The sequence below is a fragment of the Austrofundulus limnaeus genome, unplaced genomic scaffold, assembly GCF_001266775.1.
Source record: "Austrofundulus limnaeus strain Quisiro unplaced genomic scaffold, Austrofundulus_limnaeus-1.0 Scaffold8, whole genome shotgun sequence".
In the NCBI taxonomy this organism is placed as follows: domain Eukaryota; kingdom Metazoa; phylum Chordata; class Actinopteri; order Cyprinodontiformes; family Rivulidae; genus Austrofundulus; species Austrofundulus limnaeus.
Window position 1 is genome coordinate 2,073,628 of NW_013952410.1, and position 12,731 is coordinate 2,086,358.

The window sequence follows — 12,731 nt, forward strand, 5'->3', positions numbered from 1 at the left end:
GCCTTCCTACGCAGCTCAGCTCAATTCTAGTTTCCCTTCACTGCTCTGTCTGGGACTTCTCCCACAGAGATGGATTTCACTGGCAGACTTTTAGCCGGGCCAATCAGAGAACAGAATGTCGATTTTCTGTGCAGTGTCTGCTTGTAGTTTATTTTACCTGGGCCAATCAGCAAACAGAAGGCGGAGTTTTGAACAACGTTGATTTTATGCACAGTGTCTGCTAGTTAGTTTAGCATACAACAGTGTAGGAAGTGAATGAAGCCAGTCTGTGTTGATAAGGCTTCCAAATTAAATTAAATGTGTCTGACAAAGCAGCAGCTCTCATTTACAGTCGTCTCATTTGGCTCGGTACTTCTCTCCACTCAGTAGGGTTGTTTACAGCACACGCAATTTCCAGTTAGCTTCTTAGCTTAGCCTCCTTCACAGCGACAACACACACATGCTTCAGCAGAGGCCACGCCTCCTGCAAGAATCGCTTCTCTATGCAGCAAGTCCAGACCCTCGTACGAAGCAAAGTGAAGGGCGGGGTCTGGTTTGAACCAGGCTATACATAAATATTAAATCCTAATTCTAAATGTGTAAGTTTATAAAAACTGCACATCAGTGCATTTGGGTCTATTCCATAAAAAAAAACTAGTTTGTTTTCACATACAGTGTATTGTCCTTAAACCCTTGTTTATGTKAACAATCTCTGGAAATGTTTTGTTGTTTGTGGCAAATCGACATGGAAAAAAACAAAACAATTACACAAGTAATGCTGTGTTTGTTGAACCCACTGCAGCTTCCATGTCAAATCACTAACAGGTGCTGTGATAGTGAGATTTCAAAGAGACATGCTGTGTGCAGATAAAYCAGTGTCAAGCATGAAAACAGTTACATCCAAAAGGATGAGTATAGGAAACATTGTTTGGACTGAGGCTGAGGTTTGGTGCTCCTACACCTTGACAGGTTCAGTAGCACTAACAAACTATTTGTTACTGTTGTTCATTTGCTCTTGTAAGCGCAGAAAAACTATTGACTGCAGTCGTCCATTGTGGGCATGCGCGTTTTCACAACGATACCAGACACTCAAATCTGGATTCCAAAATATTTGGTGTCAAAAAAAAAAAAAAAAAAAAATCCACTATCGTTGAGTACACAAATGCAGGAGAAATGCTACAGTTTTACTGTGATGTGTTGCACTGAAGCTGAGTTATAAAGGAGATGTTAGAAAAGAGAAACAAAATATAGAAAAACAACCCAGTTTATAAAACAGCATTAAAGTAGTCACCAAAGGACATCTTTATTTTTTTTCTCCTTTTGGGGACAGATTAATAACAAAGAACAAATAATGGAGACAGCTCTGCAGCTTTGTAAGGCTCAGACAACTCGGGCCAGCAGGCAAGTACAGCCTCAAGACCAACTTGACCAACTCCACACTCCAACTTGGGTGCTTTAGTTGTGGTGACTTTGACAGAAAAGAAATACGCCGTCAATCAGTTCACTTAGTTTGGAAACAATATTTTAAAAAAAGCCTGTTCCTCGCTTTAAATTTCAGCGTCTGGCTTGGACATGCCTTATCAGCCACCAAGAATATCTCCTTTGTTCCGTAACATAAAGACGTTGCCTGTTGTCAAAGCACTTTCATCCTTGAACTCATGTCTCAATAGAGCTATAAATAGCCGGCCTCTAAAACTCCRCTCATGTCCAGCTCATTAGAGCTAGACATTACACAGGAATAATGGCCACAAGACTTGGCTTTAGAAAAGGGCCCAAACGAGCACAGTCAGGTGGAAATACAGTGAATGAATTACTGGACACAAAGCTGTAAAAATAGGAAGTCGAAGCTGAAAATGAAACTAAACTATTCAGTTTTTTTATTAAATTACTAAAATTTGCCAGATTACATTTTCATTTTATGACTCAATGGCTGAGCTTTTTTTTTATTCCTTTCTCTTGCTCCTCCCCTCAGCTCAGTAACTGACAGTCTGATCTGTCAAAACAGATATGGAGCACRGGGAGATCCAAGCAGAACGTTACAGGAATAACAGCAGGGTAAAAGGAGCACTATTAAAGAGAGAAGGCTTGTCCGTAATTGTCAAGTCCCTGTTTCCTGTCCCTTCTTACTAACGCTGAATTCCATGAGACCAGGACAGCTGAAGCCCAGTATCATTCATTACTGCCCCGGCTCCTCATTACTGTCTCCCCACACTTTTGAAAGACTCATTACCTGCATAATGTAAAAGTGCTTAGAACAGTCAGACAGTTCTTTTGCCTGAATTAATCACCGACAGGCCAAAAGGAAATTCTCACATTAAGAAAATTCAACTTCTGTCTCTCTACTTTCTCAAACTTCTCAAAGGTGTACTTTTTTCTTCTTTTTTTGAAGCGCACTGGCAAGAAGATGACAAAGCTGTCGTCCAAAGCGAGGCCAGGGTGCCAAAAAAAAAGATGAAGAAGAGATATATACTTACAGTTGACTGTGACTTTTACTGTTTTGGTGTCAGGAGAGGCGATGTCATTTAGAGCGCTGCACTCGTAGTCTCCGGCCTGATCCCTTGTGATGCCRGTGATGTTAAGATATTCGCCGCTGTCGTACTTCCTCGCTGGAAACAGAGAAATGGAAGCAAAGTACTTACAACGTGTCTGCACAGAAAACAAACAATCTATATCTCAAGGCTTTCATGGAGTCCATATTTAGTGAGCATTTGTGATAAATTGCTAAAAGTCTAAGGGGAAGATGCATTGCAATTAGACATCATATTGAGCTCCTGATTACCTTCGCTGCACTCTAAAATAGCCGTGCATCAGCAGCCAACTGAWCTATTTTTATTGATRTGGTGGCAGGAAATAATAGTGCATTCCCATTCATCCACTCATCATTTGTTCCTTTCAAAGCATGCACTCGGAGCTACCTCCTGCGAAGCAGACATATTTGATGGCTCGGTGCACATTAGTGCTGTGCTCGGTGGTGTCAAAGACAAGAGCCAGCGACGCATTAAGACTGGTTTCCCATCTGGAGGGATGGCGCATTTAAAAACTGCAGCGCCGCRCAAACACGTGCGCTCGCTGTTCTAATTAACAGAAAATTAAAATATACTAACACTGTTACGGCTGATAAACTCAAGCTCACTTTGCACATGCATTGCTATTAAGATTTAAATGAGGAAAAACACAATGGTGCGCAGRATAATTCGGTTCGAATCATCGGAGATAAACATGCAAGGGAGTGGAATTGGAATACTTGTGTGGTGCATTTAAACCCTCTGAAGCACAATTCAATATGTTTTTCATTTCGACATGCACACAGATGGTGACAGAGGCACGCATTCGCTAGTTCAAAGCTGGAAACCAAACAGAGGCTGTGGCACAGTTTCACCCAGAACAAAAGAATGCAAATGAAGTTTACCTTTATCAGCGTTGAGCTTGTGCTAGTTATTAACATTAGAGCTGCCATGAATAGGTTGATTCATTGATGGATAGAGAGTTAATTGGCTACTATTTCTGAAGCCACTTAATCAAGCCAGTCATTTATCAAGTGATCCATGGTCTCAGCTTCTAAATGCGAGGATGTGACACTTTTCTTTGTCTCCGCTCTAAGCTAAACAGCTCTGAAGTTCACACTGCTGATTATGTATAATTCACATCACCTTAAGCAGTGAAAAATTGAGCATCTTTCACAACTTTACTAACAATGAATAGACAATGATAAATCACTTAATACAGTAACAATAGCTGTTAGTTAAAGCTATATTTAGACTAAAATGATTACAGTGTGTCGGATAAAATGACTCACTGTTGAGGGATTTGAGCTGTTGCGAATGGCAGCTAACAAAACACCTGAATTGGTTGTAAATTGTGCATTTCAGTGTTTTTGTTGCCCCTATAATACTCACAACACACAAAATGTGTTTTTCCTCAGAGCACAATTAATTTTTGTCAGTGATGCCTGTGAAGTTTATTATTAAATCTCTTTATCATTTAAACAGTTTAAGCAATATAAAAAACAGACATTGTATTACAGAAAAAAATAAACGTCAGTAATGGTGTGCCACCTGTTGCCTTATCTTTTTCTTCCTTTTTTGCTGTGTTTACAACACTTTTAAAGCATTTTATTATTACATATTATGAAAAAGTGACTTTGTTGAGCCCAGAGTGTTGCTTTGACTCATTCATGCACGTTTGAGAAATCCTTGAATCTCCTAYGGTAGCAACTTGGAGCTGCCTAAACTCTTGCTGGTACAAAGCACCACCTATTTACACAAAGCTCCTCCCAGCAGCTCAGTCTGCAGCCGAGCTCTCGCCSCACAGAGCAACTCCTCCTACAAAGCAATGTTGTGAAAACGTGCTGAAGTGGGAGTGTCGGAAAGAGTAGGAGGTTCTTAAAGAGACAGAGGCCAATTTCAAGGAGTTTAGACAGGCTGTGATGCAAAGTCAAATTTATTTATGATRTATACAGCGTTTATATAACAACTGAAAGTAACATAGTTACTTGATTGTGGTATAAAATTGAATTATGTGCCTGGAAAATACAGAAGACCCCCCATTTAAGAAATGCAGGTGTGGTTTTATCAGGGAGTCCGTCCCAACACACAATCTCTGAAAACCTAAACCCAAAACCTAATCTCTGAATTGTTCTTCTGTTGTTTGGTCATTTATATCCTGTCTTATGATGTTAGTTCTTTTCAATGCAAAAGAATGTGTCTTCAGTTCTTCATTTTTTTGAATGACCTATTTTTAAAATTCAATAACATTTTTACACACAAATAGATTGTAAGCATGATGGTGGTTTTCGATAGAACAAAGAGATATTTTTAAAAAATTGGGGGGATCAAATAAAGTGCTAACATTGACAAAACTGAGCTCAACAGCCTCAGAGACAGCCTCAGAGACCTGGCACTGACTCAGCGATATCACATTTAAAAAAGAAGAGGAGCCTAAATCAGAAAAAAAAAACAAGTCAAGAAAAGGGTTTTCTCTCACTTGGAGCAACAAATGCCTCCTGCTTGTGAGATGAATTCTCATAATGCCATCGCAACCTTGGTGGCTTTTTATCTACTGTGTCATACAAAAAAAAAAAGAAAGAGATTTAAACCCTGAAACTGTGGGCCCTGTTGATAATGAGCTTCTGCCGTGGAGGCAGTAATATTGGTGGCAACAAAAACCGCAGCAAGAAACAAAAACTGAAAATCTGATCTCTAAACAAGCATTAGAAGGTTCTGGCTCATATGCCTAGAAAGCACAGGAATGGAGACGTAACACAAATGGCTTTATTTTCTGTGGCTGTCAACACATGGCTAGGTTCTGCACTACTAAAAAAAGCTTTTTTCTGAAGGATTTTTCTTTACTTAATCCCACTGATGTGGGAGGAGAAGTGCAGTCAAATGAGTCAATGGAGCAAATGTTACAGTGCCAGTGTGAACTCTAGAATACCAGGAAACTGTGCAAACAATGTTGAAGCACCCTTTTTCTGGTACTAAGCAGCCTTCTAAACAGTATGTAGCAAGATGTTGATGTAGTCATGTTATTTAAATAATAGAAAAAATTAAAAAAAAGAAAAAAGTAAGGTATACAGCATGCTTGTGTTAAAATTATCTCAAGTTTGACAAGGAAGCAGGCACCAGGTACAGAGTTGTGTATCTGAGATCAAAGTTCTAGTGTGACAGATGTAAAGATATTGGATATGATCTCTGTCGATGAGCAAGTAGGTCTCTTGTTCAGACAGCARCTTCCAACATAAGGCTGAAGGTTCAAGCACCATTGTTTCTTAGCAAACTTGCTGAAATGTCCTTAGGATAGACAGTAAATTCCATACTGCCTACACTTTTTTTTCTTCAAACGAAATAAAAGTTCTGCTGTATGTTAAGGGATCTGAGACTGTTTGCACATGTTGGCCTGAACATGTTTTTTGTTTATCTATTCTAATAAAAGTTGCTGTTTGTGACATGTGAAAACTCCTGATTACTTAAAAAAAATTGTATATGTTTATTACATTTTTCACTTAAGCACGYTGCCATTTTGTTACTGACACAATGCCTTCTGGGGATGATGATTGTGGGTTCCAGTTTAGAATAAAACAAAGAGTCAAGGCTAAAAAACTGTAATGTGTGACTTAAAGGTTATATTTTGTATTACTTTCTATGTTCTGCACAAATGAGTTGAAACAAGCAAATATTATGTTTTGTAAATTATCTGTAGAGTCATGCCATATATTGTAATATGTATATTAGCTCGGAAGCTAATGCAAAAGCTAAAAAGCTAAGCTGAAGTTCTTCTTCCATGAAGCAGCTCTGTTGTCCTCCGTCTGCATTTTCAGTTTCAGGCTKAGKTATTTCTACMTTCTCCTCTCTGTCAAAATGCTTGGTTTCATTTAAAAGGAGTGAWYATCAGACATTGTCCAAAATTAACGTTCAAGCAGGATACAGCGGAGCAGCCGGTAAACATCAGTGTTTATCCATATTCTAAAAAAAAAAGTTGAGTATATGTCCTGTGGGTGAGTTCTTCTAAATAGAAAAATGTTTTGTCTCTTCTGCAAAAGACTTCTTAAATCTGAAGAGTTACAGGTAATGCCAGCCTTATTAGCATGGTGGACAAATAGATTCAACAACGACACTCAAAACTTGTTCACATGCAAAAGAAGACAATCAGCCTAACCACTGATCGCTAGGGCTCTAATTATCGCCTATTGTTCAAAGAGGGCTGAGTCATACTYGCAACAACTTCGTAACAATTGTAAATGAGGTAAACACCYTGATTATGTCTATTRTCCCCCTCTTATAATGCTGTTGATGCAAGTATGACTCAGCTATCTGTGAACAAAAGGCGATAATCAGGGTCCTAATGATCAGTGGTTAGGCTGATGGTCCTCTCTTGCACCCGAACAAACAGTTTTGATGGTCATCATTTGTCCACCATGKGAAAGTACTGCTTTTAGATTTTTCCACCTGTATTACTGAGATGAATCAGGACATTTATCCATAATGCTTTGCTTCTTAAATAATACGGAAATGCCCATGTGACACATTTTTTTTATTTATAAAAACTTAACAGCCAACAGTATCTTTGCACTCATTTTTTATAGTTGAAGTAAATGTTTTTTAAATAATGTTCAATGTTACGACTAGTTGGAGGTCCCTTTAAACAAAACCACTACTTACAGGGATTAGACAATGAAACTGAAACACTTGGTCTTGCCCATACGAACCCCTGTCAGACAGCTTCCTCTTGCGTCCACAGTTAATCCTGTTGGATGTGGTTGGTCCTTCTTGGTGGCATGCTGACATTACCCTGGATACTGTGGCTCTTGATACATCACAAAGACTTGCTGTCTTGGTCACAGATGCACCAGCAAGACGTGCAACAACACTTTGTCCTCTTTTGAACTCTGGTATGTCACTCATAATGTTGTGTGCATTGCAATATTTTAAGCAAAACTGTGCTCTTACCCTGCTAATTGAACCTTCACACTCAGCTATTATTGGTGCAATGTGCAATTAATGAAGATTGGCCACCAGGCTGTTCGAATTTAGCCATGAAACCACCCACACTAAAACGACAGGTGTTTCAGTTTCATTGTCTAACCCCTGTATGTTAAATGAGGACAAATTGTTATACATTATTAAAATTTATGTTAATTTCCAATAAACTGGTGAAACTATTCCTGTTGTTTTCACAGATCCATCTCACAAACTTACTCTATTGGTTATCTGACCTCTGCACTGATATGTTATCGAAACATCATTTATATAAATAAAAATACTACAAATAAAAATACAGTAAAAAATACTGACTTTTACAAGTGGACACACAAACTCACTATATAACTGTATAAAATAAATAGGCTGTATGGTTGACCTAAACATTGCCCTTGGTGCACYGCTCCAGTGTATTTTACTGCAGTGGGAAATTATGATACACGGGATGTAGAAATCCACTGTGAGCACTTGTGTCTTTTACTAGTGCAATAAAATCAAAAGCGCTGACCCATGAGGCCAAGTATTCCTGTTGCTTCCAACAGCATTTGCCGWATGGCTGAATCAATTGCTCTGGTTTTCATTAGTCGCCACAAGAAATCATCTTCATACTAAGGGAAACCATGGATCATTAATGTACATGGGGAAATGTTGCTTTTAATATACAGAAATCCTTGCTTACAAAGTGAATTTTAGAAATGCAACTTAAATGTGTGAAAATAAGTCGTGAACTGTAAGGTGTGCTTGGGAGATGAACTGATGAACGATATAGGAATTTATTAACTTGAAGCAGTGAAAAGTAAAAAAAGAACCTGTTTTTATAAAGAAGGTATGTTTTAATCAAGCTGTCAGTTCAGACATTTTAGCAATAAGCAGGTTTATGTTATGTTCACCTTTTAGTTACGCCTGTTTAGTAGAAATATTAACCACTCCTGATTATCAAGGTGTGATGMTGTTTGCAACGCTCAGGTGATTTAAGGGGAGTAATACCTAGATGATAAAAGAAAACTTTTGACTTTTCTTTAATTATTAGATTTACATATTTTTTTAAAGACTTTAAGCTCAACAAACAACTTGATATTTAACTCTTTAATAACTTACTAACCAATTAAGAAATGAAACATGTAAAAGCAAATTACTGAGATAATCAGAATTACCTTTTTTTTTTACAAAACCAGAGCTTAAAATGTGAAAAAAAAACTTTACTTCGTTTTTAGTGTTTAAAACACTATTTTCACATATTTTGTATGATTGTGTCCTACATTTTTTTTTCTATTTTATTAGCTCAGCTATATTGTAAATGAGGACACTACATCAATGTACTGTACTTCTGAATTTAAAATAAATAAATAAATTACTTGAAATCTTGTATTCTTTATGAAGATATGATTTGAAATAAACCACTTTTTAAAAGATTTATATTAGGTGTATTTGCACAAAGTACCTGATACCAGCACAAGTTTTACTCTGTTTTTGAATTGGAAAGGAAGTTCGTGGTATCGAACATAATTATTAAAAAAAAGTATTTGTTGTTTGGCGATAGTCCACCTTTACTTGCTAAAGCTCAGGTTTTACTTCCTAAAGGAAGTAGTGCTGCATCRTGTTTCACAATACTGACTAAATCTTAGAAACAAACAGAAAMAACTAAAATGTCTCCTAACAAAATGTGGTTTTCACAAGAAGAAAATGGGCTCAAAATGGATAATCTGTGCTTGATTGGCTACACGATACAAAACAACATCCCTGCATGATTTTTTGTTTTTGTGTTGTTTTTTTTTTGTTGTTGTTTTTTGTTTGTCTCCAGGTGCTTCTGGCTAACTTGACTGAAAATGAGCAGGAGTGTGTTCACCGAGGAGTGAAAACTCTGAGACGAGACGTGGTGAAAACTGGGGGGAAAAGCACCAACATGAGTTGTTTACCGGAGGAATGAGACCTGATGTCAGGCTACATTTGAGTATAAATCCTGTTGAAACAGAAAAGCAGCTTAACTGTGGCTTAATTAACATGGAAGACAGTTTGCCTGGGAATGGCAAGAGAAGCAAAGATGTAATCAATGAAATTAATAATGCCTCAGTACTTTTAAGCTATGTGGCATTAGTGTTTTCAGTCTTGCAGGMCTGGGGACTGCCACTGGAAACAACAATAAAAAAAATCAACAAATAACTAAATGTCATTCACTCAGAGATTTTGTTTATTGTGTTTTTSAAGTCTATGTAGTGAAAATTGTGGTTTTGAAAGTTATTTGCTGAAAGCATCTCACCCAGAACCACACAATTTACCCCTCCTGAGCTGCAAACCGACATATTTTTTTCCCTTTAGAATTGTTTAAAGATCTAGCTTTGAAAACTATTTTTCAAAAACACTTCTGCTAATGAGGGTTCGTACAATACACTGTCCAGTTAGCTTAAGGGGGTAAACAATTAGCAATAACACTGAAAGTACAAGTGTCTTTAGAAGTAATAAAAAAAGTAAACATGTTTAAGTACAGAGCTTAAATTCTAGCACTGGTGTCAAAACATCTGTCAGTCAGTCCAAGCACAGTGAGAAGGAAATGAATCAGAAGCAGGTACAAGGAGGGCTTGTCTTTCCACTCAGCAACTGAAGGGATAATTGGAGAAATTTAGCTTACTCAAGGACTTTCAGTCAGTCTCAAAAAGATCTTGGCGAAACGTCAGAAACCTCGGATGGGGGGAGGGGGTGTTTTAACACCACTGTTTACAGTGGGGCTGTAGGGTTGCTGACCTCAGCTAAGAGTATAGTCCAGGCCATGGACTTGAGGAGCTCCTTAACTTGTCTGAAAGATTCTTTGAAAGGGAAGCAGAAGATGGAAAGTTTGGGGAGGGATTTGCTGTTTATTTGAGCTGAGGTCACAGAGGTAGTTAACTCTGTGGTGATACAGGGGTAGGGGTGAGAGATTTATCCCCAGTTCAAGGTCCTGGGTGTTTTTGGGTTCAGTAGTGACCAGGGGATGTGATTTAACTATAGAGGCTTATACTTTCAGCCTCCCTAGGGTAAGAGTCCATAAACAGCTAATGGGCCCAGCATGGTCGAATGGCAGCCGACCAGTCGACGTGCGGTCATGTGGTGGCGAGAGGTTAGTTTTTACACACACCTGTCACAAGCTGTGTTTCCATCAATGTTTTTCAATGCACATTTTTAAGTATCGCTTCAGAAAAGATGAATGGAAACGGCATGATTTGAAAAAACTTCCTCTAATTCACAAAAAAGTTGATACGCTCGCTTGAGGTGGTCTTTGGGTTTTTCGAAAAAGAGTTAATGCGCAAAAGGAGAGATGGAAACACATATGCCGAATATGTTCTGACGTAGCCAACATTTACCTCACATGGTTGATCAGCTGTTCTCGCTGTCTGAACGGTACCAGTACATGAAGAGAACTGCATTTCTTTCTCTACGTCTCCAGACAGCATGTAACATCACCAGAACCAGTTGATATAACAGAATAATTACAACTTTCCCGATGGTAGCAACACGTTCCTGATAACTTCTCTCCATTTTCCTGAGATGCGACTTTTACTTCCTGTTTACTACACGCATGAGTCTGACGTAATTGATTCGCTTCAAGCCAGTTGATGGAAACACGTCTGATTTGCATTTCTTCATTTTCCTTTTTGCAAAATTTTCAAAATTTGCTCAAAATTCAAATTAAAATTGGATGGAAACGGCTACAGTTAAAGCACCACACTTTACAGCAGTCAGATTCCTCCATATAAAATGTCTGTTTTGTCTCAGTCCAAGACTCTTTGGCCATTTGACAACATATAAGTTTCTGCTTGTGGGTATGACAGTCAGCTTCTGGAAGYGGAGTTGAAGCAAGATGTTGCGATTGCTGTCTGAGAACGTTTTAGCATAAACAAACTTGGCCATGAACTGATCAATCACACAATACTTAAGTATGCTGAGGGGGGTGAAAAGTTCAGCCTGGGCCTTGCGCAAAGAAGTGTGTGGGCGACACAAGTCTGATGACAAATTTGATTTTCATCACAGAACTCTAACAATAAGAGGGGATTTCACAGGTTTGGATGGGCCATGCAGCGACCTTTAGCCTTAAAATTAGAAACAACAAGCTGTTTTATTTACCCTGGTCTGAAATTCTGGGCAAGCTATTCTGTTGCAAAGATGCTTTAAGGTGCATGGGAGTTTACCCAACCAGTCTAGACMAGAACCAGATCTCCAAAGCTCCCTTTTGTTACAGTACATGTGAAAGAACAACTGACCTGGAAATTGACAGTTCCTGTAYCAGTTTGTAGTCATAAATAGGTAAGTAATGTAAGCCAAAAAAACATTTTTAATTTAAAAGGCAGTCTCTGTTCTCAGTCATGAATAGTGGCTGAAATAAGTCTGCGTACAAGCAGCTGAAATGAGCTGAACCTCAGGGATGACTGGGCTCAGCTTTAAGGTTAGGGGGACACGCTCAACTATCACGCTTAAATATTTGGCGATAAAGATGATTTGTGTCATCAGACAGACTTGCATACGGGACAGGGGATTTCCCCGGTAGTCCGCTCAATGCTCTTCCCCTCGTTCCTTTTCTAAACCAAATAACRGCCCRCCTACTTCCTCGTCAAAGTCCTCACTCTGTCTCACACTGGTTTTCCCCCCATCTCTGCCTTTGATAACTCCTCTTTTCTCTAAAAAAGTTCTTGGTCCATCTTTGTGTCCGTGGCTCAATCCTTCATCTGAATTAGCTGCAGCTCTACTTTCAAAAATCACCWCATTGTTTTGATTCAAACACAGTAAAAGGCATTAAAATATAACCTARCTCYAAAATCCAAACACTGTAAATATCAYAAATCTCATTGCTCRYTCCCACTCTYGCTGTCTTYTACATTGCCACCAAATTTCATTCAACWTTTGCATCCTTTTCTTCTCCCTTTTAATTTTTTGGCTCTTGAAAAATAACTTCAGGYCTCAGTCAGAAAGGAGGTAGGGGGTTTTATGTTTGTTCAGCGGGGTGGGGGTGACACCAGAAGTGAATTGATTCCATGAATCTTTCCATCTTTCACTGCCTTCTGCTGCAATGCTTCAAATACGACGAATATTTATTTTTTAAAAAGMGGTGTAAATTATTTATCATAACTCTGGTTTTACTTGTTCTAAAAACACAATTTAAAAAGTGGTGTATAGTTCCAAGTCTTTACTTCTGACTCAAATTGGAACAGATTCTTAGACAGGACTTTTCCACTTGAGCGATTTAAATTTGTCATGTGACTAGGACCTGCCAGTATGTCTAGGGTCTTCAAGGGGTTAATTGTCATATAT

At 38.5% G+C, this 12,731-nt stretch overlaps 1 protein-coding gene across 4 annotated transcripts in view; it reads right to left on the reverse strand.

Moving 5' to 3' along the window:
- Positions 1-12,731, reverse strand: part of negr1 (neuronal growth regulator 1) — a 208,533-nt gene that overhangs the window by 95,034 nt on the left and 100,768 nt on the right. For all 4 annotated transcript variants that reach the window (XM_013999966.1, XM_013999944.1, XM_013999950.1 and 1 more), the window contains exon 4: positions 2,454-2,585. In XM_013999966.1, the coding sequence (XP_013855420.1) occupies positions 2,454-2,585 (132 nt within the window). The remainder of the gene's footprint in view (positions 1-2,453; positions 2,586-12,731) is intronic.